Source organism: Microcaecilia unicolor, chromosome 4 (assembly GCF_901765095.1).
Source record: "Microcaecilia unicolor chromosome 4, aMicUni1.1, whole genome shotgun sequence".
NCBI lineage: Eukaryota > Metazoa > Chordata > Amphibia > Gymnophiona > Siphonopidae > Microcaecilia > Microcaecilia unicolor.
The window spans coordinates 46,538,050-46,555,019 of NC_044034.1; the positions used below are offsets into that span (position 1 = coordinate 46,538,050).

At 45.0% G+C, this 16,970-nt stretch overlaps 1 protein-coding gene across 1 annotated transcript in view; it reads right to left on the reverse strand.

Annotated features, from left to right (window-relative positions):
• Positions 1–12,715: 12,715 nt before the first annotated feature.
• LOC115468476 (protein FAM76B) overlaps positions 12,716–16,970 on the reverse strand; it is a 94,132-nt gene continuing 89,877 nt past the window's right edge. The window contains exon 10 of the mRNA XM_030200218.1: positions 12,716–15,202. Coding sequence (XP_030056078.1) covers positions 15,113–15,202 — 90 coding nt within the window. The 3' untranslated portion in view covers positions 12,716–15,112. The remainder of the gene's footprint in view (positions 15,203–16,970) is intronic.

A 16,970-nucleotide genomic window follows, 5' to 3' on the forward strand; every position in this document is an offset into this window, starting at 1 on the left:
TATGGCAGGCTTGAGTGAACCATTCGGGAATTAAGCTACTTTTGATTTTGATTATTTCTTTGTTGCTTAATTATTAAGTATGATATTTCTTTTCTTGGATCAATTACCTATATGGTGGTCGATAGTAGAAAATGTTGAATAATTGACTGTAAATTTTCTTTTTCTCTGATAGTAGATTTTTCTGATTTGTGTATTATCATTCATATGTGTATTATGATTGTTAAAAATTATAAACAAAGAATTTAAAAAAAAAATCCTCGAGTGGCACAGTTAAACGGCAGGAAACATATAACAATCTGTAAAAGCACTTGAAGACTGTAGTCCACGGACAATTCCCAGCTAACCTAACAGAGCTTGAGATACTCTGCAAAAAAAAAAAAAAAAAATGGGCAAAAGCTGCACCACTACACTGTGTGAAGTCAGTTGCTTGTAACTTACTACTGTACAAGAGGTTTCCACAAAGCACTAAGTCAGGGGGTGTGAAGACTTAGGCAATCAAGGTTTTTTGGTATCTCATACTATACTTTTGAATATTGCTATAACAATTTTGGATTGCAGGTGTATAGTATGGTGGGTACATAAGTGAAAAAAATGTTACTTTAACACATTCAGAACTGTAGACAAGACTTTTGCAAACACTTTCCTCAGACACGAAATGAAAGCCCTAATAAAGTACTGTGCTGGCTCCAAGATCTGGTGATGCTCCCTTTGCCTACCAGCATGTTTGGGAAAAAAAAATCTATTACATAAATATGTACTTTGATCCAATTCTCTGCAGCAATTATCAACCCATTGTGGATATCCCCCTTCAGACTGCCACTTTTTTGAAAAGCAGTGAGGATGTGTAGCAGGATTACACAGTGAGAATCCTCAAAGGTAACTTTAAAACCATACAAGAACGTAATAAGACCTTTGAAGTCAGAATGATTGAATATTTTAACACCCAACAGAAAGGACTTAACAAGTACCTGGGGTTCCTAGCCCATTATAAACCATAAAGCTGTACGTCTCTGTTGATCACCCCACCCCTCACCTATCCACACCCATCCTGTTAGAATATCAATGATATGCTTTGATGTCCCCATGCATACCTCCTACCCACCCCCACCCTCCCACCCTGTCAGACTGTCATAGTAATGCTTGAATGTTTTCACTTATATACATTGTCAGCTAGCACATTTGCTTATTTCCGATCTGAGGAAGAAGGGCAACCTTCGAAAGCTAATCAAGAAATGTATTAAGTTATGTCCAATAAAAAAGGTATCATCTTATTTTCTTTTCCATGTTTTATTTGGTTTGATTTCTATTGATAGCAGGATTACATGAAGGTTGCAGCAAAGCATCCATCCTGGTCATGGTAATAAATATCCTGTGTCAGCTGAATCAGGAACCGTTGCTCTAAAGCGAATGCTACATACCTGTAGAAGGTATTCTCCGAGGACAGCAGGCTGATTGTTCTCACTGATGGGTGACGTCCACGGCAGCCCCTCCAATCGGAAACTTCACTAGCAAAGTCCTTTGCTAGCCCTCGCGCGCCCGCGCGCACCGCACATGCGCGGCCGTCTTCCCGCCCGAAACCGGCTCGAGCCGGCCAGTCCAGTATGTAGCAAGACAATACACTTCAAGGGAAGACACAACTCCAAAGGGGAGGCGGGCGGGTTTGTGAGAACAATCAGCCTGCTGTCCTCGGAGAATACCTTCTACAGGTATGTAGCATTCGCTTTCTCCGAGGACAAGCAGGCTGCTTGTTCTCACTGATGGGGTATCCCTAGCCCCCAGGCTCACTCAAAACAACAACATTGGTCAATTGGGCCTCGCAACGGCGAGGACATAACTGAGATTGACCTAAAAAAATTTACCAACTAACTGAGAGTGTAGCCTGGAACAGAACAAACAGGGCCCTCGGGGGGTGGAGTTGGATCCTAAAGCCCAAACAGGTTCTGAAGAACTGACTGCCCGAACCGACTGTCACGTCGGGTATCCTGCTGCAGGCAGTAATGAGATGTGAATGTGTGGACAGATGACCACGTCGCAGCTTTGCAAATTTCCTCCATGGTGGCTGACTTCAAGTGGGCTACCGACGCTGCCATGGCTCTAACATTATGAGCCGTGACATGACCCTCAAGAGCCAGCCCAGCCTGGGCGTAAGTGAAGGAAATGCAATCTGCTAGCCAATTGGATATGGTGCGTTTCCCTACAGCCACTCCCCTCTTGTTGGGATCAAAAGAAACAAACAATTGGGCGGACTGTCTGTGGGGCTGTGTCCGCTCCAGATAGAAGGCCAATGCTCTCTTGCAGTCCAATGTGTGCAGCTGACGTTCAGCAGGGCAGGAATGAGGACGGGGAAAGAATGTTGGCAAGACAATTGACTGGTTCAGATGGAACTCCGACACAACCTTTGGCAGAAACTTAGGGTGAGTGCGGAGGACTACTCTGTTGTGATGAAATTTGGTGTAAGGGGCCTGGGCTACCAGGGCCTGAAGCTCACTGACTCTACGAGCCGAGGTAACTGCCACCAAGAAAATGACCTTCCAGGTCAAGTACTTCGGATGGCAGGAATTCAGTGGCTCGAAAGGAGGTTTCATCAGCTGGGTGAGAACGACATTGAGATCCCATGACACTGTAGGAGGCTTGACAGGGGGCTTTGACAAAAGCAAACCTCTCATGAAGCGAACAACTAAAGGCTGTCCTGAGATCGGCTTACCTTCCACTTGGTAATGGTATGCACTGATTGCACTAAGGTGAACCCTTACGGAGTTGGTCTTCAGACCAGACTCAGACAAGTGGAGAAGGTATTCAAGCAGGGTCTGTGTAGGACAAGAGCGAGGATCTAGGGCCTTGCTGTCACACCAGACGGCAAACCTCCTCCAATGAAAGAAGTAACTTCTCTTAGTGGAGTCTTTCCTGGAAGCAAGCAAGATGCGGGAGACACCCTCTGGCAGACCCAAAGAGGCAAAGTCTACGCCCTCAACATCCAGGCCGTGAGAGCCAGGGACTGGAGGTTGGGATGCAGAAGAGCCCCTTCGTCCTGCGTGATGAGGGTCGGAAAACACTCCAATCTCCACGGTTCTTCGGAGGATAACTCCAGAAGAAGAGGGAACCAGATCTGACGCGGCCAAAAGGGAGCAATCAGAATCATGGTGCCTCGGTCTTGCTTGAGTTTCAACAAAGTCTTCCCCACCAGAGGAATGGGAGGATAAGCATACAGCAGACCTTCCCCCCAATCCAGGAGGAAGGCATCCGACGCCAGTCTGCCGTGGGCCTGAAGCCTGGAACAGAACTGAGGGACCTTGTGGTTCACTTGAGATGCGAAGAGATCCACCAGGGGGGTGCCCCACGCCTGGAAGATCTGTCGCACCACACGGGAATTGAGCGACCACTCGTGAGGTTGCATAATCCTGCTCAACCTGTCGGCCAGACTGTTGTTTACGCCTGCCAGATATGTGGCTTGGAGCACCATGCCTTGACGGCGAGCCCAGAGCCACATGCTGACGGCTTCCTGACACAGGGGGCGAGATCCGGTGCCCCCCTGCTTGTTGACATAGTACATGGCAACCTGATTGTCTGTCTGAATTTGGATAATTTGGTGGGACAGCCGATCTCTGAAAGCCTTCAGAGCGTTCCAGATCGCTCGCAACTCCAGAAGATTGATCTGTAGATCGCTTTCTTGGAGGGACCACCTTCCTTGGGTGTGAAGCCCATCGACATGAGCTCCCCATCCCAGGAGAGACGCATCCGTGGTCAGCACTTTTTTGAGGCTGAGGAATTTGGAAGGGACGTCCCAGAGTCAAATTGGAGCAAATCGTCCACCAATACAGGGATTCGAGAAAACTCGTGGACAGGTGGATCACGTCCTCTAGACCCCCGGCGGCCTGATACCACTGGGAGACTAGGGTCCATTGAGCAGATCTCATGTGAAGGCGGGCCATGGGAGTCACATGAACTGTGGAAGCCATGTGGCCCAGCAATCTCAACATCTGCCGAGCTGTGATCTGCTGGGACGCTCGCACCCGCGAGACGAGGGACAACAAGTTGTTGGCCCTCGCCTCTGGGAGATAGGCGCGAGCCCGTCCGAGAATCCAGCAGGGCTCCGATGAATTCGAGTTTCTGCACTGGGAGAAGATGGGACTTTGGGTAATTAATCACAAACCCCAGTAGCTCCAGGAGGCGAATAGTCATCTGCATGGACTGCAGGGCTCCTGCCTCGGATGTGTTCTTCACCAGCCAATCGTCGAGATATGGGAACACGTGCACCCCCAGCCTGCGAAGCGCCGCTGCTACCACAGCTAGGCACTTTGTGAACACCCTGGGCGCAGAGGCGAGCCCAAAGGGTAGCACACAGTACTGGAAGTGGCGTGCGCCCAGCTGAAATCGCAGATACTGTCTGTGAGCTGGCAGTATCGGGATGTGTGTGTAGGCATCCTTCAAGTCCAGAGAGCATAGCCAATCGTTTTGCTGAATCATGGGGAGAAGGGTGCCCAGGGAAAGCATCCTGAACTTTTCTTTTACGAGATATTTGTTCAGGGCCCTTAGGTCTAGGATGGGACGCATCCCCCCTGTTTTCTTTTCCACAAGGAAGTACCTGGAATAGAACCCCAGCCCTTCTTGCCCGGATGGCACGGGCTCGACCGCATTGGCGCTGAGAAGGGCGGAGAGTTCCTCTGCAAGTACCTGCTTGTGCTGGAAGCTGTAGGACTGAGCTCCCGGTGGACAATTTGGAGGTTGTGAGGCCAAATTGAGGGTGTATCCTTGCCGGACTATTTGGAGAACCCACTGATCGGAGGTTATGAGAGGCCACCTTTGGTGAAAAGCTTTCAACCTCCCTCCGACAGGCAGGTCGCCCGGCACTGACACTTGGATGTCGGCTATGCTCTGCTGGAGCCAGTCAAAAGCTCGCCCCTTGCTTTTGCTGGGGAGCCGCGGGGCCTTGCTGATTCGCACGCTGCTGACGAGAGCGAGCGCGCTGGGGCTTAGCCTGGGCCGCAGGCTGTCGGGAAGGAGGATTGTACCTACGCTTGCCAGAAGTATAGGGAACAGTCTTCCTTCCCCCGAAAAATCGTCTACCTGTAGAGGTAGAAGCTGAAGGCTGCCGGCGGGCGAACTTGTCGAATGCGGTGTCCCGCTGGTGGAGAGACTCTACCACCTGCTCGACTTTTCGCCAAAAATGTTATCCGCACGGCAAGGCGAGTCCGCAATCCGCTGCTGGATTCTATTCTCCAGGTCGGCGGCACGCAGCCATGAGAGCCTGCGCATCACCACACCTTGAGCAGCGGCCCTGGACGCAACATCAAAAGTGTCATAAACTCCTCTGGCCAGGAATTTTCTGCACGCCTTCAGCTGCCTGACCACCTCCTGAAAAGGCTTGGCTTGCTCAGGGGGAAGAGCATCAACCAAGCCCGCCAACTGCCGCACATTATTCCGCATGTGTATGCTCGTGTAGAGCTGGTAAGACTGGATCTTGGACACGAGCATAGAGGAATGGTAGGCCTTCCTCCCAAAGGAGTCTAAGGTTCTAGCGTCCTTGCCCGGGGGCGCCGAAGCATGTTCCCTAGAACTCTTAGCCTTCTTTAGGGCCAAATCCACAACTCCAGAGTCATGAGGCAACTGAGTGCGCATCAGCTCTGGGTCCCCATGGATCCGGTACTGGGACTCGATCTTCTTGGGAATGTGGGGATTAGTTAATGGTTTGGTCCAGTTCGCAAGCAATGTCTTCTTCAGGACATGGTGCAAGGGAACAGTGGACGCTTCCTTAGGTGGAGAAGGATAGTCCAGGAGCTCAAACATTTCAGCCCTGGGCTCGTCCTCCACAACCACCGGGAAGGGGATGGCCGTAGACATCTCCCGGACAAAGGAGGCAAAAGACAGACTCTCGGGAGGAGAAAGCTGTCTCTCAGGAGAGGGAGTGGGATCAGACGGAAGACCCTCAGACTCCTCGTCAGAGAAATATCTGGGATCTTCCTCTTCCTCCCACGAGGCCTCACCCTCGGTGTCAGACACAAGTTCACGGACCTGTGTCTGCAACCTCGCCCTGCTCGACTCCGTGGAACCCCGTCCACGATGGGGGCGTCGAGAGGTAGACTCCCTCGCCCGCATCGGCGAAGCTCCCTCCGCCGACGTAGTCGGGGAGCCTTCCTGGGAGGTGGCCGCGGTCGGTACCGCACGCGGGTACCGACGTCGGGGACCTCAACCTGGGCGATGGGCCAGCCGGCGCCACGCTCGACGGTACCGGTGGCGCAAGCACCGCCGGTACCGGAGGGGTAGGGCGCAACAGCTCTCCCAGAATCTCTGGGAGAACGGCCCGGAGGCTCTCGTTTAGAGCGGCTGCAGAGAAAGGCTGAGAGGTCGATGCAGGCGTCGACGTCAGTACCTGTTCCGGGCGTGGAGGCTGTTCCGGGCTGTCCAGAGCGGAGCGCATCGACACCTCCTGAACAGAGGGTGAGCGGTCCTCTCGGTGCCGATGCCTGCTGGGTGCCGAATCCCTCGGCGACCCAGAGCTCTCGGTGCCGACACGGGGAGGAGACCGGTGTCGATGCTTCTTCGATTTCTTCCGAAGCATGTCACCGGAGCTCCCCGGCACCGACGAGGAGGACGTCGAATCCATCCGTCGCTCCTCGGGGCCGAGACTGAAGAAGGTCGATCTCGGGGGGGCTGTACCGCAGGAGCCCTCAGGGTAGGCGGAGACCCACCCGAGGGCTCACCGCCACCAGCAGGGGAATGGACAGCCCTCACCTGCACTCCACCCGATGCACCACCGTCCGACGACATCAGCAGACGAGGTCCTGGTACCACCGACGTCGATGCAGCTATCCGATGTCTCGGCGCCGATGCAGAGGCCCGATGCCTCGATGCACTCGATGCAGGGGCGGCCGAGGAAGATGGTCTGGACGCTGACGACGTCGATGCACTCGAAGATCCCGGTGCCGATGCCGACGAAGAGCCCGAGAACAACACGTTCCACTGGGCTAGTCTCGCTACCTGAGTCCGCCTTTGAAGCAGGGAACACAGACTGCAGTTCTGAGGGCGGTGCTCGGCCCCCAGACACTGAAGACACGACGAGTGTCGATCAGTGAGCGAGATAACCCGGGCGCACTTCTTGAAGCCGCTGGAAGGCTTCGATGTCATGGGCGGAAAAATCACGCCGGCGAAATCAAAAGCCGAAATGGCGAAATTTGAAGCACCAAATTTAGAGGGAGAAAAAATCTCGACCGAGGCCGAAAAGAGGCCTACCCCGACGACGAAAGAAAACTTACCGGGGCAAAAAAGCTGGAAGTACGGGGAGGATTTACACGAAACCCGGCGGGGGGTTTCCGGAGCACTTCCCGACTAGGACAAAGCTTTCCCGAAGGAAAAAAACACGTTCAAAACAAATTGGACGCGCGAGGTCGACTTTCCGGGGCTCGACACGGCGAAAACACGACCGTACCGAGTGCGGACAAAAGAAGACTGGCCGGCTCGAGCCGGTTTCGGGCGGGAAGACGGCCGCGCATGCGCGGTGCGCGCGGGCGCGCGAGGGCTAGCAAAGGACTTTGCTAGTGAAGTTTCCGATTGGAGGGGCTGCCGTGGACGTCACCCATCAGTGAGAACAAGCAGCCTGCTTGTCCTCGGAGAACTACTGTTAGACCTCTCAAGTGCCTCTGACTCAGTCCACTATGCCATTATTACTTGACAGCTACAGTTGTCAGGTGAAGTCACTGATTGGATTTAGTCTTTTCTGTTACGGAAATAATTTAAAAACTGAGCAACTAGCGCCTCCTCTAATCTTAGGAGTTTAAGATGTTGGCTTTCCCCTGAGTTCCTCACTCTCTAATGTATCCCCTTGCTCAAATGATTTGATCAGTTTTTTCCTGAGTCCTTGAATACGTTATGTACTTTGATGAATATTTATATTATGTATGCATCCTAGGTATGGGCTAGTTACAATACTGTAATGAATCTAGATCATCTTTTAAAGGTACAGGTGGAATATAAGTACCCGTTATCTGTATTTGTCTAGATGACCTAATATCCTAAAAATCAATTTTAGGGTGAGTAAATGGTTTTGCCTACCTGACATACTGAATTATGGTGATCAATAGAAACAAAATAAAACATGAAAAAGAAAATAAGATGATACCTTTTTTATTGGACATAACTTAGTACATTTCTTGATTAGCTTTCGAAGGTTGCCCTTCTTCGTCAGATCGGAAATAATTATGGTGGAAATCAGTAAATCAACAGAAAAGTTAGATAAGGAATATTGGAAACTCCAACACTTTGGAATCTTAATGCCTCCATGGTGGTTCAAGGGCCTAATGCTAGTGTTATTCATTCCCAGTCCTTGAGGTCAGGTTTTCAGGATCTTTCTTATGGAGGAGTGGCCTAGTGGTTAGGGTGGTGGACTTTGGTCCTGGGGAACTGAGGAATTGAGTTCGATTCCCGGCACAGGCAGCTCCTTGTGACTCTGGGCAAGTCACTTAACCCTCCATTGCCTGCCGCATTGAGCCTGCCATAAGTGGGAAAGCGCGGGGTACAAATGTAACAAAAAAAAAAAAATATATACACGAAAGAGATTTGCAAGTCTACTACTACTTTATTCAAATCTGTTAACAGTGCTCATAACAGATTTGAATAAAGTAGAAGTAGTAGATCTGCAAATCTCTCTCGTGTACATTCATAAGAAAGTCTCTCTCATGCTTATGAGTATCTTGAAAACCTAACCTGCTGGCAGCCCTCAAGGACAGGGGCTGAAGACCTCAGGCCTGTGCTAAACAGAATGGTTAGTCTATTACAATTGTTTTATATCAGCACGCACCTTAGCCTAAGTCATCAATTATTGTTATGCTTTAAAATACTGGCATACTTTTCAAGATCACCTGTTAAGTTGCAAATTTCTGGACCTCATTTTCCATATTTTGAGGCCAGCTATTAGATTAGAATGGTATATTCCCAAGTAGAATAAATGACTATTATGAGCTTCTGCACGGAGAAATACAATTGGCCCATAATTGATCTAGGGCATTCTCACTCACAGAACCAGTATTATGGATCAGTTCACTCCAAGAGGCACAAAGAGTATTACAATTTCTCCTTTCATAAAAGGGTTATGTTTTTTTTTCACCACAGTTTGGGCAAGGTTTGGAAACAGCAGTCTTGAGTTGTTCATAGATTCTTCTTTTAAAATTTCTAATTATAGGTATTTTCTATGGTATGTCAGTGGCTGTTTTTAAAATGTTTTGTCTTTGTGCTGGTTTATACACTTACACCCCCCCCCCACCCCAGTTTATTGAGACACACTAACAGCTGCTGTGCACTAATGCTGACACAGCCCATCCACTACATGTACTTAGAAGAAAAGCATATTCTCAGAGAAACCAACAACCCCTTAATAAATGAAGACAGAGGGAAGAACGATCAATGTATAAAAATTATTCAGAAAAAAAAAATGACTCCACAGTTTAAGACTCTTATGTATATTGAGGGTATTTTTAAAGGGTGCTTGATATAAAATGAACCACTGTATGTTAATGTCATAGCTGTAAAAATGTTTGTAACATAGGCATTTACTAGGTGCCAGCATTAATTAAATTTTCAAAAAATATGGACCTTGATCTTCAAATGGCAAGCCTCAGATTCTCTCCTAGCATATTTTAAGTCTTCATTCTGATCATCCAAGCAAAAAAAATACAAATGCCAAAGCAGCTCCTATGATTCCAATTTTTAAAGGCTTAAGGCTGTAAACATGAGATCACTCAGTTTTAACAAGCCAACAGTTGCTAAAAACAACTGTAATAAGTGTCTACTAGTTAGTTACTCATAAGTTACAGATTCTACAAAGGTGACAACTATTCCTCCTCCAAACTTCTACTTTATTTAATGATTGATAATCAATCTGCTCATATCCTAGAGCTCCTGGAATCTGAGCACTCCTTCTGTGATTAACTGCCAGGATGACATCCCACCTTACTATATAAATGAAGAGTGACTGACGTGCTGCGTCCGTCGTTTACAGGAGCTACCCCGATGAGCTGCGAGAGCGCTTCTTAACCCGGCTCCTGCTGTTTCCCCTCCCCTCATCCGGAGGCGGGGGGCTGCCGAGGGGAAACCCATGTCAAAGCGGAAGCGGAGGAGTAACGAGGTGTGCGCATACTGCAGCGTGCCCGGAGAGGCTGCAGGCAGCAGCAGTGGTTCTCTCTCCTTATACTTGCTCCTGTCAGCGTTCCGATTTCTGCCTGCAGCACTAAAGATGAAGTCGGAGGGCTGAGAGGAGCAGGTATAAGAAGAGAGAGAGAACGTGGACTGGTGGGGGGGGGGGGGGGAGTGAGGGTTCACAGAGAGAGAGTTAACAGAGAGAGAGAAAGGGGACCACGGGGAGGGGTAAGGGATTCAGGAGAGCAGGAAAAATTACTGGTAGAAGGAGGGCAGAGAGAGAGAGAGAGAGATGTTTGAAAGGGACAGATGCTGGGAATAGGGGATGAAAAAACCAAGGGAGACTGTGGTCATGGAGGGCAGGGGAGATCTGGTGCCCATGGAGGGCAGGGGATAGCTGGTGCCAATGGAGGGGAAGTAAAGGGAAAAGAGGAGAAAACAGGAGGAGACTGTGATCAGGAAGGGGAGAAATGGTGCCCATGGAGGGGAATGGACCTGGAGAGAAGAGAGCCAGGAGGAGATGGTCATACACACTCACACTCTCTCTCAACTCATTCTCACTGTCTCTTTCTCTCACACACACACAAAATATTAGAACAATAAGGGAATTACATTTCACAAATAAAAAATGCCTCCCATTTTAATGGGCTAAATGGCTTGTTTTCTATAAAATAAGAAAAATACCCAGGTTAATGCAAATGTGTTCAGCTCTAAACAGTGCTACCAAAAACCAAGGACCTAATCCACAACATGCAACTGTAATTTTCAAACATGGAAGGAAGTATGCTACATGTTTTCCTGAAGTTAAGCATACTAATCCTCAGAAGGAAGGGATCCCCAGAAGCTTAGCCGGCGGTGGGAGGTGGGGATAGTGCTGGGCAGATTTATACGGTCTGTGCCAGAGCCGATGGTGGGAGGCAGGACAGGTGGTTGGGAGGTGGGGATAGTACTGGGCAGACTTATACGGTCTGTGCCCTGAAAAAGACAGGTACAAATCAAGGTAAGGTATACACAAAAAATGACATGTGAGTTTATCTTGTTGGGCAGACTGGGTGGACCGTGCAGGTCTTTTTCTGCCATCATCTACTATGTTACTATTTAAATTGTTATCAAAGCATTAGCCAATCACTTTCCTTTGTTCACACTGCCAACTTTCAAAGCTTATGTGATACACGTCTCTAATAATTTAAAGCACAGTACAATAAACACACACAAATGCCTGCCCAAGGACAACCAACAGCAATTGTTTCTGGATTTCATAAGATTTTATTATGAAATATCGGCTTTAGAAAAAAATGTACAAAAATGTCAGATGTGCAAGTACAGTATTTCAATAGTCTATACATGTGACAAGCTGAATAGCTTCACTGCAAAATGCATATCTAGACAAATATACACACTATCGAGGGAAAGACTGCAATATTTACAAGCTTAAAATACAAAAGCAAGCTGAAATAATTAGCATTGAACAGCAAGAACTAACAGTTGAAAATGGGCTACAAAGCACAATACAGTACACCTGTCCTTACAAATCCACATTAAGAGAATATCGGTTTATTATGTCAGTACACTAAAGCTCCAGCACACCATGCCAGGGACTCAGTTTACAACTTTAAGGGGCCCTTTTACTAAAGTGTGCTAATGGATTTAGCGTGCACTAAATGCTGAGCAGCCCACTGCATTTCTATGGACTGAATGGCATTAGTGCACACCTTAGTAAAAGGACCCTTGAGAGACAGAATCTGTTATGGAATAAAGGAATTTAATCAGAAAATACTGTGAAGCCCCTAAATTATATGATTTTTGGGACTGATCAACTGAAATATTTAATGTCTCTTAAAACTCCTTATGCAGCTCAGAGGAAAACAATTAGATGAGGCTGTATTGAAAAGCATGACTATCAAATTCAACAGCAAAGCTGAATGACTAGTGATCAGTGAATTAAAAACAAAAACAAAACAAAAAAAAACTCCTCATTGTTAGCCTCAAATAGTTTTCCCTCAATTTTATGACTAAACTCACAAATGATTAGTATGATAGCAATACTAATTACAATTTACTGGGAGGATAAATTTGTTATTTTTGGTTATACCAAAAACAAACCAAAAATTAAAAAAAAAAAAAAAAACCCACAAAAAACAAACTTGGCTGGATTTCAAAGACATCTACTATATACGGGTAGTCAAGCAAAACTATTAAAGTTATTCATAGTTTTGAACATCTAGAAAATTTCACATTCAGATTTTCATGCAAGCATGTCAGGTATTAAAAAGATACCTGCAATTATGCTACTGTTATAGCAACATATGCTACTCTGGCCTGAAAGATCTTTAGTAAAGTATTTCCAGTCAGCTTCCACTGCAGAAATCTAGAAATGGAAGGTGTTTTATCCTAATTTAATGCACAGTATCTCTAGCATGCTACAGCTGTACTACCATCTGGATTGGGATTTGTAAGAAATTTACAAACAGTGTTTCCTTCCACCCTGCTAGAGCTGTACCGAATAGTATATTTTACTATTCAGCCAAATACAAATAATGAAAAATATTGTTCAGCCAAATACAAATAACGAATATTAATAATGGGCATTGAGCTTTAGCATAACAAATATTAAAAGAAGCAATGTGAAATCAGAGATCAAGCGTTTATTACAGTAGGATTTAGCACTATCTGGAGCTGAATCGAATACGAATATTCGGTACAGCCCTATTTTATAGTCTGGGATATTACAGCATTATTTAAAAAAGTTATATAAATTCATATAATCAGATAAATTAATTCTTATTTAGTCCATTAACAAGGCACCTACTACTTACTCATTAGGAAAATTCCCTTTTTGAGCTCCTCCCCCCCACAACCGTTAAAATTGCTGATGTTTGCAGAAAAATGTTTAAAGCACAATCTCATCCTCTCTCCCTTCTACGTTCTTACATGAAAAAATAAGTAGGAACCGAATGTCTAACTTCATTTGCTTCTGACCAGGCATAGATTCCTTCTTCTATATACATTATTTTGTAGCCATCGTGAAAAGTACAAATTTGAGCTAAATGCTGCAAACTCCAAGCAAGAGTGAAAAGGCTGTTCTGCAACTGTGAGTACACATGGAAGAGCAATTTACATACTGTGAAAATGTGGCAGTTAGTCCAAAACCGTAAAAAATGGGGTATTTTACAAGCAAAAAGGCAGTTACTAAACAATATACTAAACAATATAAAATGCCACTACCCTCCATGCCACATCCCAAAATGTGTTAGGAATTTGCAACATCCTGTGGATATTCATATACTGCAAATACAAGTTAATCCTGTCTTATATTGCACAGACCAGATTTTAAGAACAGCTGATCTTCCACAATCAAGCAGTCATAATAAATGGGCAAGGATGAACAGCAGCAACAGACTTGTAAATCACATCACTTTTGCATCCAAAATGTCATTGGCAGTGGGTAGGCCACTATGGCTATAACCTGACCAAAATTTTGCCCCACATAGCATCATCTAGAGAGCTTTGGGAACAGGGAAGAGATTAGTTAGGCAGCCAATCCTCCCTCCCTCTCCCCCCTCTCCAACGAAAAAGATGTCATGCTACCCCTCAATACATCTGCTCAAGGGCAAGATGTATGCAGACAAGTCCAGCTATTTTCTAAATTATTTCTAACCGTTCAGTAATCCTTCTAGGAATACATCTACAGGGCTGAAATATGACCAACATTATAGCAACCACCAATTTTAAGGTAATTAAAAACAGTTTAACCCTCAAGAGGACCAAAGCCTATTATAGCATTCTTTAAGACTTGGTCCTCTGAAGGTTAATGGCATGCTCTCAACTACTAAATCAATGCAGATTGTACCATTTATATATATAAGCATTTAAGTTCCTATCAAATTCAAACAATAGCTTTCAAATGATACATCTGACAGAACCCTACTATTGAGCAAGGTTTGGCAAATAAGCAGTAGACAGGGCTGAGCCAGCTGCAGAGACCATGGAGACTGCCTAAGCCAATGAAATCTGGACATAAATGCAACTTAGCAAGAGGTACAAGATGTATGTAAAACCATTATCCAATTTAGATACTACACTGCATCCTTGAGCATACTATAGCACATGTATCCAGAGGAGAAGCTAAACATCCATTCAGGAGAGCTAATTTTGAATCTAGCCTTAACTCATACTAGCAGCTTATTTTGAAAATAGTTTAAAATACATTAATATATACATAACAGAGTTCAGCAGTTTTAACATGTAAAAAGTCATGTACAAAGACTGAAGTTTCCATAAATAAATGGTACATCGAGATAAAGGCACTTGCAAGTAAAAATGTACAGTGGCTTGTAAAAATGTACAGTTGCTTTTACAAAAACCTCATTAACTTTCAGGCACTGTACAATATGTATATGTGTAGAAAATTTTCACTATTTATGATGAAAATGACCAACTCTCTGGTAACACTAAATGATGTAGCTTCAAAATGTAGCATTTATACTCCATTTTTGAACTGAGTAAAAAGCACCATGATTTTCCTCCTGACTTTACCAAATACCAAGTAAATTAGTTTCTAAAAGCTATGATCACATAAAAAAAAAATCCTAAAAAATACAAAAATCACTGAAAACTGTTAGCACAGTAAATGGAGTTATCAGTTGCTTTAAAACTCCATAAAAACTACTTTATTGCATCTTGTGTTAAAAAGCCAAAAAACACTGTTGCAGTGTTTACTCTTCACAATGGTTTGAAAACTATTGCAGGTTAAAAAACACAAAAACAAAATACACAAACCAAAGAAAAAATTTCTTCAATCCAGCTGAAGTTTTGTATTCTGTGACTTAACACAATAAATGAAAGCTGCATATTATAAAAAGGTATATGAAACATGCTTACCAAATCTGAAGTGGGATGGGATTTTTCCCCATTGTACAGTTTAAGGGCTTCACAGAATTACCCATATTTAAACGAAGTAAAAACATTAAAGCCAGCAAACATTTCTTCAAGGAAATGTTAGTATACTGCCACTTTTATCAAACTTTTTACCCTTTGATAATGCTGCAACTTGTTTAAGAAGCTCTCGGTTTTTAGCCTGTAACAGAAAATAAAAACACTCGTTAAAGTAAGCTCTTTATCTCATTATATGGCACAATAGAGCGATTCCCAAATCCTGGCAGGACCCCAACCAGTTAGGTTTTCAGGATATCCACAATGAATATTCATAAGAAAAATTTGCATGTAATGGGGCAGTGCATGCAAATCTCATGGTATTCACTGTGGATGTCTTGAAAACCTGACTGGCTGGGGTACCTTCAGGACCAGGCTTGAGAATCAATGGTCTAACGGATCTGTATTTATTACATTAAACACCAGTGCCATATTCATATAATCCAGTAAAGTCTTGAATAGCTCCATCTCTATACCATGGTAACAAAGCAAGTGATGGTCAAAGAGGGCTAACGAGCCCATTCAGTTGGTTTTCCTCTCATTTTCTACTGCTTTGAGTACATGACAACAGACATTCTCTACTTGCTCACCAGTATCCCATATTTTATACCCAACCTGTCAATTCAGTACCACAACCATATATCTGTTCAAAGCATGTTACCCAGTGTACCTGAATGTAATTCACCTTGAGCTACTACTGAAAAAGGTGTGAGCACAATCTAAATAGATAATAATAATGTTGACTGATTTTATCATTATAACTAGATCTGCACAATGCAGGCTACTGTAATCATGAAGACAATTCTAAACCTATATTAACGGTACCCAATAAATCAGTTTTTAAAGGCACGTTTACAATCATTTATACTGTTCAATGTTCAATATAAATTTCTTTGGTAACCTCAGCAGTACTCATTGCTAATACATGGAGATAGCAATGTGACCAGCACCCACCTGTTCATCGGCTCACCCGATAAACATTTATATATTAATACTGTTCAGTTATTCGTATTAATGTTTATGTGTCAAACCCAGGGGTTTTAATGTCCGATGTGCATGTTTCGCCCAAAGACAAGCTGTCGCAAGGACAATCCTTCTAAGCTGTCATTAGCCCCAGCTCTGCTATTATTATCCGGGACACCCCCCCCCCCCCGGATCCTTTAAATTATTCAATTATTAAACTAGCCACTTGACTTGTATTATATGGACAACCTAAACCTAGCATCCAGCATGGCAGCCAGGTTCCAGACAATACAATATGAACAGAGTGGACCAAACTCCACATTGTAGCATTTGGAAATTTCTTCAAGGCTTAGATACTGCCACACCCAACCTGTTTGGATTAAAGGAACAAAAAGCTGAGGGGCTTGAGGCTAAGTTCTTTCTAGAAAACACAATACTTCAGATCATCTGTCAAGAACATTGGTTGAGCTCAAAAAAATGCACATATCAATTCTTCTAAATAGTAAAAAAAACTATGAAATCTTGAAATGGCATCAACCTAGAAGCAGAAACACTAATGGACCTAACCTAGTCAGACCTTCTTAGGATGAAAGTTGGGGAAGAAAATAGTTCAGCTTCCTGGGCCTGAATCACTATCTTCGATACTATCTTCGATAGGGGCATGGTCAGCTTAGACAATAGCTCAGGAGCACAGTAAATGTCCATGTCTCTCACACACATCACATATGGCCCTAGGGAGAAACAGAGGACTTAGCATCTTGGTATGTGAAGCACAACTTTCTGGTGTGCCTGCTTTGAAGCACATCAACCCATCACATCCAGGTTCTCCGAGGCATGCAAAGATTGCACATTCACTTAAGGCTCAGCATTTGCTGCCTGCCTTTGGCTCTCAGTCCAAGAATTTTGAAGCCCTTCTCAGATCACACTTTGGAGATTATAACTAAGCTCAA